The following is a 22841-nucleotide window of genomic DNA, read 5'->3' as shown; positions in this document are numbered from 1 at the left end:
TCAGGACGCCTGACCGCGCAGCTCTCCACCACCCCAGCTTCCGTCACCTGCGTGCCCCGCCCTCTCTGCGTGTCGCGTCATCATCTGGCGCCCCCGCCTGGACGTGCGAGAAGCGACGGCGCAGCGCGGTGCGGTGCAGCTCCGGCTCCCCTTTCCCCCTTGCCGGGCGAGAGGTGTCTATGGGGCACCCGCCGCCGCCGCCGTCGTTGCCGCCACCCCCGCCGCCGTTGGGTGCTGTCTCTATGGCGAGGAGGAGGAGGAGAAGTGCGAGCTCAGCGACACAAGTAGATCTTGCCACAGACTTGCGGGGGGAGGGGCGGGTTGGAGAAGTAGAAAGGGGGCGGGAATGACGAACCTAAGCGGGTGCGCGATGGCGCCAGCTGGAGTGCAGCTGGCTAAGGGCTGGGCGGCGGGGGGAGGGGGGAGGGTAACTGGGGCTGGGGGGTATGTCAACGGGGTGGCGCAGAGTGATGACGCGAAGGCTTTGTACCTGGTGCTTCGATGCTGTGGGGCGGAAATTGGGAGTGGAGGGCGGTGGCCTAGATCCTTAGCTTCTCGTATTCCTTCACGCAGCGGTGCTTGGGAGTCCATCCGGCTCCGGTCAATGGTTATCAGCACCTTCGCTCTGGCTTTCTGCCAGGGAAGAGAGTTATCTGTGACTTGAGTGTGTCTGTACTGTCCTCGCGTTTCGTTGGGAACCCGCTGTTCGGAGATGCTACCTCCAGTAAAGAGAGGGGGCCTCTGATGCCTCTTCGGGGCTTCTGGAACTGTAGTAGAGAGAGGTGGAGGAAAGCAGTGTTCAACTACAGGGGCTTTCCACTGTGTGTGTGTGTTTGTGTTTAGCGAAGAGGGTTATAAAGGAAGGAACCCCTGGATCTTTGGTTTCTGTTCTTAGAGCACTCGAGGTCACATTTGTGACTGCAGAGTTTAGAAGGGGCGGTCATAATTCCCTTTTTTACACTTTCTGTTATGATTTTTTTCAAAGTTGTGTGAAAAATGAAAGCGCATCTGGAATTTCCCTGCTCAAGAATCAATGTTGGTCTGTACTGCTCTCATTATATACCATGAAACCTGTGTTTAGGGACCAGAAACGTGACATGTGTGTTTGGTAACCAGGGAAAATGCTCTGGTTTTTAGGAAATTAGAAAGAAAAAATTTGAAATGCAGACCCTCTATTGCTTTCTTTCTTTCTCCCATGCACACTTACAGACATGGAAACAGTTTCTGTGGCTGTTACTTATTGCAGAAAGAACTTTTTTTTTTAATTGGTTTACTTTTGGCCCCTCCAATCTGACTTGAATAAATTCCAGTAGATTTTGTAGTTAAATCAGACTTTGAATGTTCAGTTAATGAGGAATAAAAGTAAATACTATCTTTGCCCTAGTAACATCTGATCTGATCTTTTCACATGTGTATCAGCATGTCACTTTTCCTTTTTTTTCTGGAAAGGGATGTCTTTATAAAGTTTTATTCAGAGAGTGAGTTGAATTTATAGCAATTTTTAAGTAATGAAAAATTTTTTAAAATGATTAGTATGTACACAAAAAACACTTTTTACATAACATATTAGAACCAGGAAACCTGTGTTGTAGTCCTTTTTCTCCTACTGATTAGCTGTGTGACTTTAGACAAGTCACTTTCTAAACTTTGATTTTCTTATAAAGCAAGGACTGTGAATAGATAATCTCTTAGGTTTCTGTCAACTCAATTATTCTGTGATTCAGATTCTTCATATAGTTGTTTTTTATTTTGACAGGTACGTAAATAAAGGATAAAGTATTTTACGAAACAAATCTTCAATCAAGTATAACATTTTGATGCTTGGCAGCTAGACTCCTTGTGCCCTCACTATGCCAGCAGCGACTGTAGATCATAGCCAAAGAATTTGTGAAGTTTGGGCTTGCAACCTGGATGAAGAGATGAAGAAAATTCGTCAAGTTATCCGAAAATATAATTACGTTGCTATGGTATGCCTATGAGCAAAATCCTTAAAATGCTTTTTATGAAAGAGGAAAGGGGATTTTAAACATCTTGAATTCAGCCCTTCTGGCTGATGTTTTTTAGTGATTAATTTAATTATAAAAAGAATTTTGTCAATGACCTCCAAATAAAGACCACCAAGAACACACCTGTAATATGACAAGTTGGGTTTCTTACTCATTGCACTGAGGGAAAATGCATTCTTAGAACCATGGGGCATTTGAGTAAGAGAGTGTTAGAAAGGACTTCTAGGATTTGTGCTTGTGACAGGTGGTTTTAGGAAAGGAATAAGGAAGCAGGGCTTTGCTCTGAACTGGATGCTGTTAGTAAGCTCGGGTAATTCCATGATAGGGTATCTTACTGAGTCTCAACTAGAATGAGAGAAGACTGGAGTGGGGCTAAAGCCATAAAGAAGCAATAGTCACTCAGCCAAGATAGAAAGATGTTTGGTCATTTTTGTGGTTTGGACAAATGTCTGTGTTTTTGCGTATGTTCAGTCATGATTACAGACTGGCCTTGTCTGATGTTATAGTGTGAAACTGTTTATATTCAGCAGAAGAATGCTAGGACCTAGCTGTGAATGCCAGGTCTGCTCCTAGCAACATTAAGGCCTAATATTAATACCAGATGGAACTCCTGAATGTCTTTCTCAAACAAAAAAATTCACATTTCCCAGTGAAGCATTGTTGATCTGCAGTTTTTTGTTTGTTTTTTAATTACCAGTGGAGTTCCGTGGACACACTGTACTGTTAAGCATTTCTACTTTTGCACATACTGTTCAATCTGCTTAGCTTGTCTATTCAGTTAATTATTTTGCTTCTTTACTATTGTGTTTTGGCTTCTCTACTGTTTTCTAGATAATTAGCTTCGAGAAGTAAGAGATTAGTGTCTTAATCATCCTTTCTTCCCTGACACCTAGCGTAACACATAGCGTCCAATAAAGTGGTTGTTGAGTTGCACTGAATTTAGAAAAGTTTTAATTTCTTTACTGCTTCATATGAGTTGGTATTTAGATTTTGTTCTTAGTTTCCTAATTTGAATTTTAATACTAAACTGATATATTATTTTCTTAGTATATTTAATACAAATAAATTAATACTCTTTTTTTGGGAGGGGCAGGTTGATTGGTTAAAATATGAATATTTGAGTGTACATAGATAATGTCCTATTTAATAGATGTACTTACAATTAGAATGAAATTATTATTTTTTTCTAGTAGGAATTCATAGTGATCATTTCTTTCTCAGATGATAAGGAGTGACAGCATTAGAGATGTGTTTAACATTCTACAGGAATGAGTGGTGGCATGCGTTTTTAGCAGTTTTTAAGGATGTGCTTTCTCTGGACTGTAGAGAGAGTACTGTTTTAGCCCAAGAAATTAGGAGGGTTTTGGTGTTTAGATAAACCTTACTTCAGAAAAGCAATCGGAAAGTATGGTGCATCTTCCATTCTTTTTAAACAGTTCTTCATTGGTTTTAACATTAGAATACTGTGAGCATAGTTTCACACACCGGTTGAGAAACATGAATTTGTGACTTTTTCTCCCTTCCGTGGGAATAGAGTACTCAGTTGCATTATTATGTGTATCTAATACATAGTAGTTTTTTACTAATATGATATTTAAAGTAAGAAGAAGTCGTTAAGTGTGCAGAGTTTTCTTTTATGGTTCTAAAAAGTAATGCTCTTCCTAGTTAAAAGGTACTTCGCAATTGAACGTGAATTGTGTAGAATATAATCTATAACAGGATTCTTTGACTTGTACCCAAATTATTTATTTATTCTAGGAATATGTGGATTGTAGTTTCGACCATTTAGTAAATAATGAACCTTAAAACTATTTTACAGGACACCGAGTTTCCAGGTGTGGTTGCAAGACCCATTGGAGAATTCAGGAGCAATGCTGACTATCAGTACCAACTATTGCGGTGTAATGTGGACTTGTTGAAGATAATTCAGCTAGGATTGACATTTATGAATGAGCAAGGAGAATACCCTCCAGGAACTTCAACTTGGCAGTTTAATTTTAAATTTAATTTGACGTAAGTGGGAAATAAATTTAACCCAAACTTCTTTTTTTAGTTTAATTTTAGGAATTAATTTCCCTCAAGTATGACAAATGAAATTCTAACTGAATTTGGTGTCATTATCCTGGAAATATTTAAAACCTAAAATTTCAAAAGTTTACATTTCTTTTTATCATGGGACAAAAAAATTAGGCTAAAGAAGACTTAAATGCAAATACTTTGAGTTTTAGAGATGTTATTTGAAAAGTATGACTGCCACTATTTTGAAATTTGGAAAACTGGGTATTGAAAATACTTCTTGATTGAAAAAATTATCTTACAACATTAATTTTGCTTTCAAACTTTGAGTGCAATTTGCAATATATATGTTTTTGTTGTAACAGTTATCCTTGTGAAGAGATTTTTATTACGGTCATACTCCAGTGTATGAGTAGATTACACGTCACAGGTGGTAAGATAGTTCTTGGAAACTTGGGTGCATTTTCCTTTTAAATCAATATATATTCTTAGGTCAGTCCACAAAACCTTTTGTAAGTTATATATGGGAGAAGTAATAGTATCTTTGAGCCTGGTGTTTCTTTTAGAAACAATTCAGAATCTGAATTCTAACTCAAGCCCTGGGTCAAAACCCAGTTTCTTTACTCACAATACTTCTATATCATTGGTACGAGTAGTCTTGATAGCTTAGGGAAGTTTCCAGTGTTTTGGGGTAAGGGCAGATTGTTTACAGACTGACTGTGAGATGGGGAAATGCTTAATACATTTTGAGTATATTACTATACTGCACTATCCTTCTATTTGACTGCCTCTGATTGTTTCATATGATCTAACATCCGATTTGAAAAACTGTAAAAGAAGCTGTAGGACAATTAATGGTAGTGCCACGTAAGAACTTCCATTCTCTGTAATGTGATACTTAGCATATAAGATCTAAAGAAAAGCAGGGCTGATGAATTCAGAGGGTAGTGTTGTCAATGATGCAATAGTATGGCTTCTAATTGCATTATGTTTAGCCTGACTCTTTGTCTTTACTCTGTTGAATTTAATAATATACGCTCCAGAACTTGGTAGAGGGTGAAAGGTACTCATCTCTATTAAAACTGATAATAACCATTTATATGTACTGTAGTTCCAAAAATTCCCTTTTATCCTTTTCCCAAAAGATAACCCTTTTTAAAATCAGTTCTTTACCATTTCATTTGTTCCATGTTACCTTTTTTCCAAGCTGATCATTAGAACATTGGTCTTTACTAAGATACTGCTGTGATCGCATTACGTGAGTAGGTGACCATTAAGTGTCTCAGTTTTGGTAAAGTTGACATTTTTCTTTTCTAGAAACATCCTTGTTCTAATAATAACTGCTTTATTATTACAATCTCTGAAAGACGTTTTTTTCTTATACAGAGAGGGCTACTGTAGTTTTGCCACCATTCATACTAATGTTAATATCTTAATAGATGTTTAAGGATACAGTGAAAAATATTATTTAAGTAGAAAGGGTCAGTTGGAAGATAAAACCAGTTCTACCTAATGTGGAGAAAGAGCACCATGAATCTTGGATATTTTGAAGAAAGATGAAAATTGACTTTTTTATTGAGTGCCTAGAATGAATGTGTCAGCAGCTGTGCTAGGCCCCAGGGACATAGGGTTGGGGAAAGTTGGTCATAGTCATTATAACTTAGTGTTTCTATAACTCTTCTGTCAGCTTTCTATTGCCAAAGTCCAATGTTTGGGAATTTGCTCTAAACTGAATTTGGAGTTGATATGTACATGAAAATTAAAGTATAATTTGATACTTGATCATAAAACACCAGAGGTACTCATCCAGGTCTCTCTCCTGGAGGCTGTGATTCATTAGGTCCAAGTGTGGGACTTGGGAATCCATATTGTTGCTAAGTTCTCTGAGCGATTGTTATCATTGGTCAGGTTTGGGAAATACTGACTTGAATAGTGCAGTACTCCTTGGTGATATAACATTGAACAAAACAGACAAAAATTATTGCCCTCTTCAAGCTTAAATTCTGATTGAGAGAGAGATAATAAACTACAATAAAAGTAAAGTGAACATATGGCCCAGAATAATGTGTGCCTGGAGAAAGAATCTGGTATGCCTTTGGTTGGTTATAATTGCTAAAGCATGTCTCTTAGCATTGGGGCATGATGAGTGAGATTCTACTTGTTTAAGGTACATATTTTAGTATAATAAGGACAGTAATATCTGTTGTGTAATGAAAAAACTTGGATTTATTCAGATACCCTTCTGTAACAAGGGTTTTCCAGGGAATTTTGACTTACAGTGATCGTTGTGGTTCCTCTCTGTTTTTAAATATTTCAGTTGCTAGTTTTGTTATTTTTCAAAGACATTTAATAGTAAATTGATTTCCAGAGAGTAGACCATAAGGATACTTTTTGGCCTAAGTGTAATGTTCCTTTTGGTTTTGTTTTATTAAAGCTTTTGTAGAATTTTTTTTTTGCTAAGTGGTAAAAACCAGTATTCTCAGAATTTTAAAAGTAAATAAAAGGAAACAACCAGTGGGCAATGCATGAAATACTTTTCATTTATTCTCAGGAACATACTTTCATTTTGATCACTTTTTTGATTTAATATAATGTTTTGGATACCTGTGTGTTTGTGCTTAGAAATTAGAGATGGCTTTCTTTTTGGCTTAAGTAAAATCTTGAAAAATTGGTTTATATTTAGATTTCCTGGCTTGATTTTTGGGAGGTAATCTTCTAGGAGTAAGGTTGTTAGAAGAAGAAATTAATGCTATTCTAGCAGAGCCCTTCATTTTAAACAGTTTACTGCTTATTAGAGCTATTTGAAAGGCTCATCATTAGTGAGAGGAGGCATCTCCTTTTTCTTTAAGACGGAATGTGGTTTAACTCAGCCACAGCAGATGTTTTCTACTCAGTCTCTTTCCTGCTGAGAGCCCGGGAGATAGACACAGGCCTTCACCCCCGGGGGCTGCAGCTCCATTTGGCAGCATTAAAAGGGCTGCTGAGACTGAAAGCCCCCGATAAGAACACGTCTCTTACTTTGTGGTGGTAGCCACTGGTTAGAAGAAGACCCTTTGTTTCAAATCCAGTTAAATTTACTTAACTTGTGAAAGGCTAATGAAATTGATAGTAAAGATGAAAATCTCACCATTGGACTGTTGTGAATGATTACTTACCACATGAACATTTTTCTAAAATACTAAATGACCTTTGTACTTAAGTTGTGTTTTCATTCCATATATGTGAAGCATTGGAATAAATGGGCCCAAGCCCATTCTCTCTCTTGATATTTCTGGCGCTGTAGTTGTAGATATAAGTGGGAGAAAAAGTTTGAAGTATGGCACTTTTGAATGTTTTTCTTTTTCTTCTGCCAGGGAGGACATGTATGCCCAAGACTCTATAGAGCTACTAACAACATCTGGTATCCAGTTTAAAAAACATGAGGAGGAAGGAATTGAGACCCAGTACTTTGCAGAACTTCTTATGACATCAGGAGTAGTCCTCTGTGAAGGGGTCAAATGGTTATCATTTCATAGGTAAAAAGATTACATTGAAAATGGCATTTGTGTTATCATTTCCTGGCTGCTTCACACTTCACTTGGGTCACTGTGTCAGCAATTTCAGGCTTAGTTACAAAAAATTGGCTGCCATGTAGCAGTCTCCTAACTCTTGACAGGCTAATAATGTTGGTCTGCTTAAAGATGAATTTAATGATATGGGATCCATTTTGGACTAAGAGACAGTATTGCATGTGGAAAGAGCACAGGCTGGAAAAATAGACCTTGGTTTAAATTCAGCAGTGCCATTTGGAATCTTTGTTACCTAGGGTTATTTAACATTTCTAAGCCTTAGAATGAAAACATTTATTCATTTTTCAAAAAAGTTATTTATTATCTACCATATGGCAAGCACTGTGGTAAGATTCTAGGCATTAAGCTACGAACAAAATAGAGTAAAAATCATTTCATGGAGTTTACATTCCAGTGGGAGTAGGCAGACAATTTTTTAAAATGATGAGATGTATATTGTGGTTTGTTAGATGGTGATTAAGTGCTATGGAAAAAAAATGGCAAAGAGAAAGCTAGGGGTGGGTCTCTGTGGTGGATTTTAATGTTTTTTTTTTTAATAGAGTGTCAGGAAGAAATCACTTAGAAGAATTATCTTACAGAATTGTTTTAATGGTCGATAATAACATATTTAAAGCATCTAGTAAAGTGCTTTACACACAGTAAATTCTCAATAAGTGGTAGTTTTAAATTCTTTCTTATCATAAAATAAAATCAGATTGTTGAAGAGAATTTCTGGAAAGGAAATTAATTCCATTTTGTAAATATAGACTTTTAGGTAAGAGAAAGAATTTTTCTATCTAAGTAAACTAAATTAAATTGGCAGCCCAGGGACTAATAGTGACCTTGGGAATTTTATTTGGCCTCTTGTTACCGTTTTAAAAATCACTGCATTTTGCATATATTAATGTTCTTATACTTGGTCCACTTCACACATTTAAAACAAAAAAAGAGTTTCTGCGTGCTTTAGAATTTCCAGTGCTGGCCTGTGTAATGAATGAGAATAGTGAAGGACTGTTCATACTGTCAGCTTCAATGCAGTACTAAGCAGTAATTTTTGAGTTGGAGTATTGAGCATACCAATTCCCACCTATCATCTTTTTTCTCTGTTCTCCATTTGAGCCTATACCTCAGGAGATGAGGCTTAAGTCTTTGGTAATTTCAGGAACGTTTTTTGAGTTCTTTTTTTTTTTACTTTCCTGGTCATGAAGATACAAAAGAACTGGAAAGCATAGTCCTGTTTTTTTATTACTATGTATGACAGGTTCTTTCTTTCAAAAAATACCCTGAGCAAATACCCTATGCTAGGTACTAGGATAAGATGAACAAAAACAGAAAGGGGTCATGTCTTCTTAGAGTTTAGAGTCTGGATTAGACTCTGATATATTTGAGTATTTGTCAAGATATGTTAAGATTTTATTCTACTAAATGTCATTAAATATTTTCTTCATATTCTAACCTATTTCTAGTAAATAAAGACTGGTTGAAGAAATTTATAAATCCTAAACTCTAATATGATCTTCGTTTTACTAGTATTGATGCTAAGCAAACATACTGACATATTTTAGGTAGACAGCAAAGTTAGTTACTTCCTTGTTAGCTACCAGAAATTTAAAGGTTTCTGCTGTTTATTGTTTATTCCTTGATATTCTTTAATGGTCTTCAATGTAAAAACATTTTTTTCTCTTTTTAAAGTAAGTGAAATTCTAAACATTGAATAAAAATTTTATTTGTAATCTCCCCTGAAAGATATGTTAAATAGCATCTCTCATCATTTGAGTCCCAACTCTGTGCCATAAGGAAAAAAAATTAAGATGTGACACCTACCCTTTAAACGTGGAGAAAACAATACATGTGCTTTAAAGGGAAGTACAAGAAAACAGCTTGTCTGAGAAATCTGCGGGAGCTGAGCTCTTGAGGGAAGGCATCCTGTGGGAGGTCCTTAAAGGAAAGGTAGACAGGGAAAAGAAGGGGTGTGATTGTGGCACGGGAGTGTAGAGAGGTATTGATATAAAGCTGTGGAAAAGCCAAACAGTAGGGAGAGGAGGTGTTGATTTGAGTGTGGGAGTTGGTTTTTTATTTTCTAGATACTAGTTCTCAGCCTTTACTACCTTCGCTTCAAGGTTCAACATTACCATTAGTATCTCTTGGGGATTGACATAGGAACAAAATTTTGAGGGAAGAGAGTATCATTAATAAAATCACTTAAGGGAAGTGAAGATACTTTGTTAGGGAATTACCGTTTGGGTTTTTGAAGTGTATGACCTTGTTATGTAAATGATGGGAAGATATGAATTATTTTTGCCTTCTGAATGCCAGTTTTCCTGCGTCATTTGACATTTTTGCCAAGTTTCCTTTCATCTTTATTTTTTGAGCTATCTGCTATGGACAGTTTGATACTCTTTAGAGAGTTCTCTATTCAAGGATTAGCAAAATAGTAGTTTAGTGACTACACGCTTAGGAGGGTGGTAGAGATCTCTGTATATTGGTATCCCTGAATGATGAAATGACACTGTAAAAGATGGCATTTTTTTCCCATTATAATTGTAAACATGTTTATTTTCTCTTTTATTCTGTGTACTTTTTTCTGGTTCATTCTTTTTTTTTTTCCCGCCTACAGTGTGACTCACTTAAAAGTTGTTATCAGAAAAAAATTTATCTTTTCATTTCTGTGGTATTTATGGTCCCTCTTCTTTATTCTTTCACCCTTTTGTAGTGGTTATGACTTTGGCTACTTAATCAAAATCCTGACCAATTCTAACTTGCCTGAAGAAGAACTTGACTTTTTTGAGATCCTTCGATTGTTTTTTCCTGTCATTTATGATGTGAAGTACCTCATGAAGAGCTGCAAAAATCTCAAAGTAAGGCTTCGAATGTCTTTATCTGTAATCAGCACAGTATTCTTTCAGAATGGGTGACTGACTTACAAGGTGCTGGGTTGGGATATTGATTTAAACCCTGTTTTTAAGTTTTATGTTAAATGCGGTTACATTATCTGATTATTTGATTCCTTTTTTGCATAAATAATAGTTTATAGGAAATCCTTTTTCAGAGCTTCAATATAGATTGGCAGAATAAATTTTCAACAAGATTTAAACAGAAGATCAGATTTTTGTCATTGCTTGCCAGATTGAACATAAACTAGCACAGAATCTGAGCCTCTCAGGCACAGAAGTCCAAGTTCTCACTCTCTTGCAACACGCACATAATCTTTCCATGCAAGATAAAGTCTGAAGTGGCCAGCAATGTGCAGATATGGTCAGTTGTGTAGCAGAAAGAGTTTCTCCTTCAGCTTACCTTCATGAGAGATTATTTTCTTCGGTCTAGTCATAGGGTCATGTTACTAGGAGTAAATTACATAGCTAAAAGGGCTTTTTTTCCCTCCCCTGGCCCATAGACGTCAGCTTGTTAGTAGTAAGTGCTAGTGATTGGGTAGGTCCTGTCTAGACAGCAGCTTACATTCTGACACTGCTTACCATGTGTGTAATGATTTGTTACTTCTGAACATTAATTCTTTCAAAAAGAAAAGAAAGTGTCTTTATTAAGGAAAAAGTGCTCCTTTAGTCTTAGAATGAATTCATTACGGGGGTACAGACTCCTAAGGAATATAGTGGTTTTGTTTTTTCTGGTGTGTTTGTGTTTAAGCTGTAATTCAGGAAAAACGTTTATGTAAAGTGGTTGCTTCATAGAACTTACATCAAGGTTAATCAAGTTTTCTCCTCACCAGCTTTTTAGAAGTGCAAGGAAGGTTATACTTTTAGGAGATGGTAAAAACTTTAAGAGTTTTATGCAGAAAGAAATAATTTAGGAATTGAATAAGGAAACTTTGCTTTTGACAGATGAACTGATAATCATGAGAGTGGTCTTTTGTCCAAAGTTTGCTTGCCTCATTACAGGATATAGCATATAACCAGGGAAATTTTTAAGAAATATTACTTCACGTTTGTAGCACCAAAGAACAGCAGAATTCTGTGCAATTTGAAGAGACTACTGTGACTCAAGTGAACTTACAGTAGGTTATCCTCATTACTCTAGAAAGGGTACCCCCTGAAAGTATTGTGTGCTGAGAATCCAAGGTGTAAATGTTTTAATCTGGCTGTGGAAATCCTTTTTAAAATTGACATGTCTGTACAATGACAGTTTTGGGGAACAGAGAACCGAATTATTGTTCATTATGTGTATGTTGTTGAAAAATTTCTAAGCATATTAGGTATTCTGAATATGCCCCGAGTTAACGGCAGTGTTAAAATGTAGGTTAATGACAAAGGTACTTTTTAACCTATAGTCAGTGGTACTGAATAGCTCTATTCTGTTGCTCTCCTAAGCAGCTGCTAATGATACCTAATCCTTGTGCTATTTTTAGCTCTGAAGCAGCTGCTGTGCAAAGCACTGTTTCAAGCTGTGTTGTAGAGAAGGGCTAGTTTGGTGGTAGAGGCCTTAACAATTCAGAGAAATTTGTGTGTGTCCTTGGTCCTGATGTTTCTTTACTTTCTCTCCTCCCATTTTCCCCCTCTTTATTCTCCTTCCCTCACTCCCTCTCTCCTTCTTTTCTTGTATTCTTTCTCTTCCTTTCTTTCAATCTCATTATCTTTTTTTTTAATCCTAGCAATATTTACATAGGGTGTTTAGCAGACCCTTCTAAGGAGTTGTATTCTTATAACAACTTAACCTTTTTAAACTAACAAAACCATAGTTAAGCACTTAGTGAATTCTTATGGATTTAATTATAACAGCTTTGTTTTGTGCAAATTATTTAGATGAAACTATTTAGAGATAGATTGGTGTGAAGCTTAAGAAAATTTGAAGTAACTGCCTACAGTCAGTTTTATAATAATTGATGGATGATAGAGGGACTGGATGTACTTGGCAAATGTTACCCGGTGTACCTGTTACCTTATATATGATCTGCTTCCCCCATATCTTTAGGGAAGTTATTTGCCTGCCACATGCCTTAAAGAGTATGATGAAGATAAATTTTCCCAATTAGGATCTCATTTATTAAATTATAAACATCTCCCCCATTCAACAAATACATCAGTAATTCACATTCTCTGTTTTTTTGCTGATCTTCATAAGGTCCGTCTTTACATACTGAAGTTCATTTCTATTTTGGTCATTGTCTAAGTTATGTAATTTGTGAATTCGAGTGTTGCAATGTTTCTTTCTTTTGACAAGCCATTTTTCTTTCTTGTAGGGTGGTTTACAGGAAGTTGCTGAACAGTTAGAGCTGGAACGGATAGGACCACAGCATCAGGCAGGATCTGACTCATTGCTCACAGGAATGGCCTTTTTCAAAATGAGAGAAGTATGGAGACATCAGTGCATTTTTCTCAGTTGGTGGTTAGGTTGAGAACATTAAAATCTAATGGCAAAAGTTTTGGGGCAATAAGTACATATTAAGTGAAGTATATAATTATAAGTACCATATAAGTCATACTCACTACACTTGAATGAAAGTAATCAAAAGTCATCATAAGTCATCTTGAAATGTAGTTCAGAAGGCAATGAAAAAAATAAGTTCTTTGTAGAATAAAAAATTTAAACTACCTTAGAAGTCATGTAGGTCCAACCATATTATTTTTTAGGTGAGGAAGCTGAGGCCAGATGCAGGTAGCCTTTATCCAAGGTCATACACATTACTAACGGGAGAACTCCAGAGGACTTTCTGTTGGCCACATCAGTGTTGCTTCTGTCAAGTCAAGGAATCCATATGTTAAGTTTTCCCTGGCATTGGCTTCTCTTAGGTATTAAACTGCTGCTGAAACTACTATTTGCTCTTACCATTCTTCAGTTCTTTGAGGATTTACAGAGTAGGACTCATGCTTTTTAGTAGATTCTTACAAAGAGGTTTTGAATTCTAAAGGGGTTAAATCTGAAATAGTTAAATCAAAAACCATGCTGGGCAGACACTCCTTAACTGGCAAAAGACAGAGATAAGTTCTTCAAATATAAAGAAGTTAGGTATGGAAGAATGAAATTTAATGAACCCAAGTCTACTCTTAGGTTAAGTGACAGGTATACTTCATTGTAGCTAAATGCAAAGAAAAGAAAGCCAGTTGTGCAAAAACAAAACAGAATGGACTTTTTTGCTTACAGAAGAGTTTTCCTTCTTGCAAAATATTCACTGTAGAATTCTTTTGAGTATATCCTCTTAGACATTAAAGAAATGACTGAGAATACTTCTGGGGATTTAAAACTTTTTGTAGAAATGTATTAATAATACATACAATAGAAAGCATATAGCTATTTTGCCAAGTGGTATTGATTCAGAAGTGATTTGGACTGTTCATGACAAGTAAATATTTTGTTTTGTACTTCTTCCCAGTGCTTCATTAGAGAATTAAGACAACGTTTTGAGTTCTCAGTTTTGCATTTAAAAATGCCTTTATGGTTCAGTTAATGGTAGATTCTCTGCTACTAATTCGTTATCTTTATTTTTCTTGGCTTTATTAAGGATAATAACCTAATCTGAATGTTCAGGGTTTGCTGTCCAGACATGTTTGGGGTTTGATTGTTTTTAGCCAACTTAGCCTTGCACATAGACTCAAGGCTACTTATAAACCTAAACTTCCCCTCCCCTGCCCATTACTGGCTATTTTTATTCATTCTCATGATTAAGTATTATTAAATTAATGGAATAAAAATGCTTGCCATTTTTCCGTTACAAATTCTCAAAAATGGTCTGAGTGTTAATAGGAAAGGTGTTGTGTTTATACATTTTTTTGGTAGTCTTTTTCTTTGGTTTCTTTTGAGCTCTGTACTTCTTGAGAAAGTCAGTCTTATACGTTTAATTTAAATGTGTGGCTTCAGAGGAGCAGCATAGAAAAGAGCTGTCATTATAGTTAATGAACAGTCAGTACTTACATTGCTGAAATATAAATTACCAGTGGTACCTTTTGGTTAAAATTATCTTTTTTTCTTCCAAAATTCCTTTTTAGATGTTCTTTGAAGATCATATTGATGATGCCAAATATTGTGGTCATTTGTATGGCCTTGGTTCTGGTTCATCCTATGTACAGAATGGCACAGGGAATGCATATGAAGAGGAAGCCAACAAGCAGTCATGACATGAAATAGTTTTTATTTTATTTGAGCTACGCACATGCTTGTATATAGGTTTTATCTCTGGTTGAATCCCTTGAACAATAGACATTACTTTTTTTTCTCTCATAGCTCATTTTATTTTCTGCCTTTCAGTACTAAGTATGACCATTCCTATCTCAGATCTTAATAAATAGAAAAGCATTCAGGTTAAATCTGGCCTTAATATACTTGTTAGTAGGCGTGTGTGACAGAGTGGGGAAAGCTATTCAGTACATCATATTGAATACTTTGATCAACATTACTTGAGCTTGGTTTTTTTCCCTTTCCTAAATTAACTAGCACTGACTGTAATTTATTTCCCTGTTTCATGTCTCCCTTCCATTCTGCAGGAGTTTTAGCTATTTGAGATTGTGGACCATCAATTTTGCACTTTAGAGAGTGATTCTGACTCAAATCCTCTGTTTTACCAGCAGTTTTGGCTTTTCTTGCTCTTAGCTGGAAAAATGACCATCTGCCAACTTTATACAGTATTTACTTGCTTTTGACCCACAGAATATAGAACATGCATTGTGCAAATGGTTGATTCAGCAAGACTACAAAAAAAAAAGACAAAAAAACTACTGAGGAGCTTAGTAACTGCTGTTTCTGTATGTAGTACTTAATCTCCCAAGCACATCTAGTGTCTGTCAGTTTCTAATTGGCATGTGTAGGCTGCTCTGTGACTGAAGAATTTTTCAAACCAGCTTTACACCCTTCAGGAAAAATCCTTTGTGATTGGATGTTTAGTGTCTGCCCGGAAACTGGTATCCAAGATGTTGAAGCTGCGGTTATTTTATGATAGCACACTTCCCTTGATCTGCTTCTTTTTATTCCATCGCTATTTACCCTTATTTTTAATTTTTAAAAATTTTATAGCCATACCTAATGATGCTCTTGCTTTGTTGATTACACAAATCAATTTCATTAAAATCCAAAGATTGCAAGTCTTTAGGTATATTTTGTACCAGATTAAATTAGAAGACAAAAAATTTGTGCTTTCATAGTTGCTACAAAGATAAATAATGGAGAGATTTGGTGCAAAACAACAAAATACAAAAAATATAAATTTATTAGCTATATACAGTGTAGCTAATAAAATTACCTGAGGAGTGTAATGCTTGTTTATTTTTTTGTGTATATCTTTGCAATCTATTTTATATATATTGACAAAAGAGACTGTGAAATATTTAGCCATGCAGAATATGTGACCAGATCAGAGCATGTGTAGGAAGACACTTTGGTAATCATTAACTCTGCCCTGAAATGATGGACTACAAGTTATGATGTGTGTTATCTGCACTTCAATCAGTAGTATTAGCAAATCTCCAAATGTTAGCCACATTGGTTTGTTTCCCTTGTACATTCTTTATTCATGATACTTCAATGCTGTAACTGGGTGGTCCTTTTTAAACAAAACATTTGTGAAACAGAGGGATTGTTTTTAAAGCTTTTGTAAATAAAGGCTTCAGAAATGTTTTCTTATATATGTTGATGACTAGTAATTTTGTTTCAGAAATATTTGGGGGCTATTGTGGGTTTTTTTTTTTTAATTTGGGCAACTGAACATAACTCAGTAACTTCATTAACTAGATGATTTTTAATCTCTTAATTGAAAAAATCAACCTGAGCCTTCTACATTTCAACAGTGTTGGCTTATTTTTTAATGCATACCTCAACTAGATGTTAAGACTGGACTTCTGTCTCCCCATTTATTCTGAAAGATGAACAAAGTAAATGCATTTGGTATAACTTACTGTGGCTTCTTTTAAAGTCAACACAAATTAGCAGCTATCTAATTGGTTTCTTTTTCTTTTGATCTTTTATAAAGATTGCCTTTTAAATAGCCATGTAGTTGCTGAATTTCAGTTTGTAGTTGCTGAATTTCAGAGTTTGTATCAATTTTTTGGTTTTGGTTTCTGTCTCCAAGAACTAATATATTTTATAACTTCTAAAAGAGGAACATTATAACCTTTACTAAACCTAGCTTTTGGATAAAAGATATTCGATCATTTTTTCATGTTCCTAAGCCATTAATTCTGGACTTAACCATATTCTGTTAAATCTACTAGAGCAAGAATCAGCAAACTATGGCCTACTGATCAAAACCAGCCTGCTGCCTGTATTTTGTATGGCCAGTGACATGAGAATGGATTTTACAGTTTTTAAATGGTTGGGGGGAAAAAAAAGAGCATTTCCTGACATGTGAAAATTATGAAATTCAACATTTAGTGTCCATAAATAAAGTTTTATTGGATTGCAGCCACAACATCTATGTACTGTCTATGGCTATCTTTGCACTACAATGGGGAAGTTGAGCAGCTGCTATAGAAACTGCCTATGGCATTCTCATCATTTCATGACCCGCCAGCAGTTGTGCCATGTATATCTCTGAACCACAACATTTTATTATTTGTTTATATTACCAATTCATACCCACTGTGTCAAAACAAGAAAAGTGCACTTTGGTGTGCTTTTTAAGGCACATCGGAGTGTGAATTATATTATCAAATTTTAATAAACTGTGACACTGTAACTGTGCTAAAAAAAAATACAACGTATGTTGATATAACCAGACTAAGCCCTCATCACAATATTCCCAACTCATGGGAAAGCAACAGGAGAATTAGCAATTTTAAAATGGAGTATCTCATCACAGCATAATTTCATAAAAATATTCATATTCATAAAAATAAAAAATGAAAATAAGCCTGCAGCCAAAGTATGTTTACAAGTGGCCCATTTGTTAGCCAAGCAAAGCTGTTTACTGATGGTGAGTTATGTATCATGTCTGAATGCAGTAGCCCAAAGAATGTATCTAGAGAAAACTTAAGCTTTGTGTACAGCTTTCTGATGAGAACAGTTGCTTGAAGAGTGGGGCACATCAGCAGTTAATTATGGAACAAGACAAATGATTGTTTTTCTTTGGCTCTTAATGAGTCAGATGTTATCAGTACTGCCAGCTGTTCTTTACTTTTGAGAAACCAGTGCTGAGTTTGAGTAAAGAAGAAACAACTACAGGTAAGAATATTTTCAAAGAAGTTGAGAAACCACTAAGTACAACCTGAAGTGGAATCTACAAGGATGTGATATAATTGATGGTGGTAAAAGTATGCATGGAGCAGGAAAAAGTTTAATTGATCAAATTTTAAAACTTGTGGAAATGTAAGGTGTTTGGTTTGGTGGGGACCCATTTCACTTGTGTCATACACCTTTGTTTTTTTTTCCTAACAAGAATTAACATTGTTTACTGATAGCTGGTGTCTTATACCACTGCAAAGACCATGTAGAAAGAGCATAAGCCAAAAAAAAAAAAAAACATACCTGAAGTATACATCTGTATACAGACTGTCCTTCTGTTGATTCTTTCTAGCCATTTACTCCAGGGCTCATCCATATTCTCTACTTCTTGCCTAAGTATATTTTTTTAAAGAACTTTAAAACATGTTTGTTTTAGTGTATAATCTAGGTTTATTATACACTAGTGTATAGTCAAGGGTAGTCAAGGGTAGTCAAGTCTAGTGTATAATCAAGGTTGCTTTTTTAAAACATTCAACTTTCACATTATAAATGATTAGGGCATTTAAGATACTTTCAATACTAGGCTTTAGGGCCTATACATACTGACAGAAAAAGAAACAAACCTAAATTCTGACAATAGTCTTAGTTTCAGCTGAATAAAAAAACAACAGAACTGAAGCTTTCCATGGTAACAGTTCTTTAATTCAGCATCAACAGAACTCTACTTTGGGGCATTATGTTTTTTTCTTAATTTGATTAAGCACCTTTATCTGTCAAACAAGAAACATTAAGTATTAAATTCAGGTCAGGATTGAACTCCTTACATTGTTAAATCTTCCCTAGAAGATGCAACAAAAATCAGTTTGTTTTCATGAATCATAAAATAATATGTCCCTTCTGAGCAATAAGGAGCTGCTTTAGCATAAACCAGAGCTTAAAGTCACTTATCAAAAGGCCCCCTTTGGTTTAATTGGTACTCAGAAGTAAGTCAACACAAAAGATGAATAACATTAACACATTTTCCCCCCAACTGTAAACAGTACAGAAATACTGAATATTGGCTATATGAACAGTAACATCAAAGATCTACGTTTGGGCGCTGTCACCATTTTGTTTTTGCTGTCACTCTTTTGCAGTGAGAGGGCTTCAAGAGATTTAAAGTTGTCTTTATTGACATTGGCCAGACTTTCATTTGACCTTTTTGTTGGTAAAGAACAATTCAAGGGTGCTAGAGACTGAGCTCTTAATAACCTAGACTGCATTATGGACAAGCATCCTCTTTACTTACATCCTTTTTTTTGGAAGATGGAAAAAACATCCTATTTCAGAGCCTCCTGCTATACTGAACATCGTGCTGGGAGATACTTCATAGTTTGTGATCCACAGGAGTTCCTTTGAAACAAGCCTACTTGAACTCATCCCTTCAGTGATGTCCACTTGATACAAATCGGGACACTACTGTAAAAGAATAACAAATCCATCATGGCAAAGACAAAAGGAAGGGTGCACGGTTTGGACCATTATAAAGTCTAACACAGTTGCCTGTGTTCTGTAACAAAGTAAGATATTTTGGTAGTAAATTCTAAATCTAGTGGAGGAAGAGATTGCTCAGTTTTAAATCAAGACTTCTCTAATGTTGGAATGTATTTAATGTTTTTAGTAAGTGACATGATCAAATTGCTAAAGTTTTAATAAAAATTAGAATCTATGAATTTTTACCAAGGTAAAAAAATTCTGGTGGTGTCTTTGTAAAAGAGTAACAAATCCTTGAGGTGTGTAACACAATTTGCTTCCACAGGTAAGAGGAAATACTTCCAAGTTGGCTAAGTATGTGGAAAAGGAGTGCAGGCTGTTAAAAAACATTTGGGGTTACTTAGAACAGTTTTCCACAGAAGGATCTTACCCAGAGATGTATGTTACTAGCGAAAATCCATTGTTGAAATGCATCACTTCAGATAAAATGTTAGCAGATCAGAATTTGTAGTCTGTGGAAGGGGGATGGTCGTACTGGAGGATACCTTCATCACGGTTTACAGTGTAAGTGGATTTGCGTTTAAGTTTTATGAGGTTTGAATATACGTGGTGGCTTTTCTAAAAAAAATTCATAATAGTATCAGAACTATCACTTTTACAGGTAAATATTTGACAATAAGTGTGTACCACAGTATACAGTAAGAATCAGCCCAGCAGGTTTACATGTACTATTGCAAAATAGGGGAAATTTGCTAGTTTATAATATAAGGGAGTAGCAGCTTTTTCACAGGTTTTCTTGAAGCATGAATCACGTTTCTAGCTTAATTTTTTATGAACATGGTTTATAAGACCTTTGTGTATGATTTTCCCAGTGAAGATGGTTTTTTGTCAAACATATGCCATATTTCCAACAGTTATCTATTGATTACAGCACACTCAAATGTTAGTCTTTTTCTAATTGTCCTCAGACTCCTTTAACTACGAATGAGCAATCACCTCATCCTGTCATCCACTTCATCTCCAAAGACCTATGTTATAACCAGGTTGTAGACATGAATCTTGCCCGCAGGAGCTCTGGTAGATGATTAGGAAAAGTATATCTTTAAAGCAATTTAGATTGTTAGTGCAAAGGCAATTTCATATAGACAGCTAACAAAGGTGATCAACCAGACTTTATTATGGTATAACAGGAGGGAATTCATAGATAAGCACTTACTTGAATGTCTCATCATTGTATTCAGATGCAGTTTTTTTCTCTTTGAAAAAAACAAATCTTTCACTGCACAATGGCAAATAGCTAATGTATATGAAGCATTTGTACAACATTTTTAAATGAAAAAATTCTTAAATATTGATACCTATATGATATAATCTCTAAAAACAGGAAAAATCAAAATTATCATTTAATGGACTGTCAGGACATACTTCAAGGGTCTTCAAGTTTGAGTTAAGCAATTAAATTTTTTAAAGCAAAGTGTTTAAAGTGTTTTTAAGGTACATTTTATAAATATATACAAAACGTAGGTCTATTTGATGCTCTGTTCACTCAGATAAAATTTATACTGCAAATCTAATGATATGCCATCATCTCCAAAAATTATAACCCCTTAGAGTTAAAAACAAAACTAAACAAAAAACATTTTAAAGATTAGTCACTGTATGAAACCAAAAAGGGAACCATTACAACTTAATGAAAAAAACTTTATTTTGAAAAATGTTTTCATCTGATTCTAATGTATATTGACTTATGGATTTGAATAATTACATGAAAGAGCTAAAGGGAGGGGGGAAAATTAACAGTACTCTAGCAAGGTAAAGAATAAAAATCCCTCTTTTTCCCCTAATTTCTAGTTTGACAGGAGGGGGTCACCCAACAGAATCCTGTCCGTAAAAACAGCTCTAGTACTGTGCTTTGAAAAACATCTGGCTGCATATAATTCTTAATACATTATGTGATGCTCTTGCCCTTAAGACTTCTAACAGGAGCTATAGGTTCCAACCTGGCACTTCAGGTAATGAAAACGATGACCAAACAATGCTTTAGGATAAAAGTAAGAATGTATCATATCTTCCGAGTTTTCTTGAAGTAGATTGTCAGATCAAAATCTTTAGTTTAAAAAAAAAAACCTGAAAAAGACCACCATCCTATTGCTCAAAGAATTGCACTCAAATGATTTATAAAATGGACTGGGCTGACACTGGTTCTTTTATGAAGTCATTTAATATAAAACTTCATATTTTTAGCAAGGATGAGCAACTGCAAAGATCTGTTACTCCATTATCCTCTGGTCTTCTAGTCTACTTTGTGTTGAATTTATCTAATTCAGATTTTGAAAACTTTAATACCATTTTCTCTTTGTTTAAATACCAGTTCCTTAGCTGTGTAGTCTTAAAGGGTAATCTGCTTTAAATTCTCAAAATCAGTACCAAAAAAATGTATATAGCGTATTCTAATTGCTAACATTTACAAAACTTGCACTCCATCAAATTAAAAAAGAATAAGACTCTTTAATAGTGCATAGAAGGCACAAGAGCTTCTTAGTATATTTACTGAAGCCGAACATTTTGGCATCAACAAACACACCACTGTAGTTTATCTTAAACTCAGTTTCCAAACAGCACACCATTCAGTTCCTGTGGGACTAAATTTCCAAAAGGATATGACTTTTGTTTGATGATTTGCATAATTTAATCTTAACAGGTATTTGAGGACCTATGTAGTTTAACTGTCATACTTCTGATGAGAGGAAAAAGAAATAATATAGATGTCAATGAAGGATTAATTCATTGGCCCATCAGGGATTCTTAACAAAAATTCAATGTTTGCTATGTTCAATAGAATAACCTAAAAAGAGACTTTTAAAAGCTAAACCAGCAAAAGAATATCATAAACCAATCTTCATAATTGTTATTATAGACTTTCCCCCATTTTCAGATAATTAAAATAAATGAAAAATATATTTCTGATGTAATAGAAATGTATTAATTCTGACAAAGATTTTCCAGCCAGTTGAGCTCAAGCTTCAATGATCACTTCTTTTCCAGCAGGGAACAAAGGCTAGAATTAAAGTCTGGCAAAAAAAAAAAAAAAAAAAAAATGGATGGTCATCTTCAACTGCAGGCCACTTGAAATTTGTAATGATTCATAGTTTTTACAGTTCACGCAGCCTAAGGCTAGATTCACATCAGAGGGAGTAAACAAGTCTCATCTGCTACCTCCACCTTCTCGTAGGTAACAGGTTTTACGAATAAAGCTTATCATTATAATGTTACGCGAAATCTTTTAAATCTCAGTATCTTAATAGTCTCAATTTTCTGAATCAGAAAATCAGAGGATCAGTGGGTTTTTTATGTGGTAAGTTGTGCTCCCCAAATATCTGGGTGAAAACTGGCCCATGACTTTATTCCAAGTTTTTATGATAGAAGATATTTTTGTCCTTGATTCATAAACCATAACTACTTTTAGTGTTTAAGAGGAATCTGTGTTAGCTGAAACAATCTGTACACTGGAGTAAAAATGTGTTATGTTTTAAGCAACAGCTTGGAGAGAAACGGTCAATTCACATTCTGCATATCCAGCCAGAGGGGGTGGGAACAGCTAGTTAGTGGTGCCTTCCTGCGGGAAGCCTCTTCCATCCATCGACAGCACTGATTACCTTGGGATGAAACAGAAAACATGAAACTCTCGTGTTAACTCTAA

General features: G+C 35.3%; 2 protein-coding genes across 4 annotated transcripts in view; one reads left to right on the top strand and one right to left on the bottom strand.

Annotated features, from left to right (window-relative positions):
* The first annotated feature begins 85 nt into the window (after positions 1-85).
* CNOT7 (CCR4-NOT transcription complex subunit 7) lies at positions 86-16909 on the top strand. Its single transcript, XM_060001129.2, has 7 exons — positions 86-284; positions 1757-1967; positions 3826-4019; positions 7376-7537; positions 10284-10428; positions 12762-12872; positions 14506-16909. The coding sequence occupies exons 2-7, from the start codon at positions 1851-1853 to the stop codon at positions 14632-14634; spliced, it is 858 nt and encodes a 285-aa protein (XP_059857112.1). The 5' UTR covers positions 86-284; positions 1757-1850; the 3' UTR covers positions 14635-16909.
* Positions 12374-22841, bottom strand: part of ZDHHC2 (zinc finger DHHC-type palmitoyltransferase 2) — a 76383-nt gene continuing 65915 nt past the window's right edge. For 2 of the 3 annotated variants that reach the window (XM_060001126.1, XM_060001128.1), the window contains exons 13-19: positions 20138-22797; positions 19572-19759; positions 18957-19126; positions 17972-18060; positions 14461-14576; positions 13115-13256; positions 12374-12853 (exon numbers count right to left, since the gene is read on the bottom strand). The gene's annotated coding sequence lies outside the window, so the exon portion shown is untranslated. The remainder of the gene's footprint in view (positions 12854-13114; positions 13257-14460; positions 14577-17971; positions 18061-18956; positions 19127-19571; positions 19760-20137; positions 22798-22841) is intronic. The other variant, XM_060001127.1, reaches the window with a different exon arrangement.

This window comes from Delphinus delphis, chromosome 21 (genome assembly GCF_949987515.2).
Source record: "Delphinus delphis chromosome 21, mDelDel1.2, whole genome shotgun sequence".
NCBI classification, from domain to species: Eukaryota; Metazoa; Chordata; class Mammalia; order Artiodactyla; family Delphinidae; genus Delphinus; species Delphinus delphis.
Note: the sequence above shows the minus strand (reverse complement) of the source record. Positions and strands in the feature narration are given on the sequence as shown.

What these genes read in the sequence shown, in the direction of transcription:
- CNOT7 (XM_060001129.2), top strand. Translation starts at nt 1,851, where the DNA reads ATGCCAGCAGCGACTGTAGATCATAGCCAAAGAATTTGTGAAGTTTGG. An exon ending in AATTTTAAATTTAATTTGAC is followed by an intron (nt 4,020 to 7,375) that starts GTAAGTGGGAAA and finishes TTCTTCTGCCAG; the next exon opens with GGAGGACATGTATGCCCAAG. An exon ending in AAATGGTTATCATTTCATAG is followed by an intron (nt 7,538 to 10,283) that starts GTAAAAAGATTA and finishes ACCCTTTTGTAG; the next exon opens with TGGTTATGACTTTGGCTACT.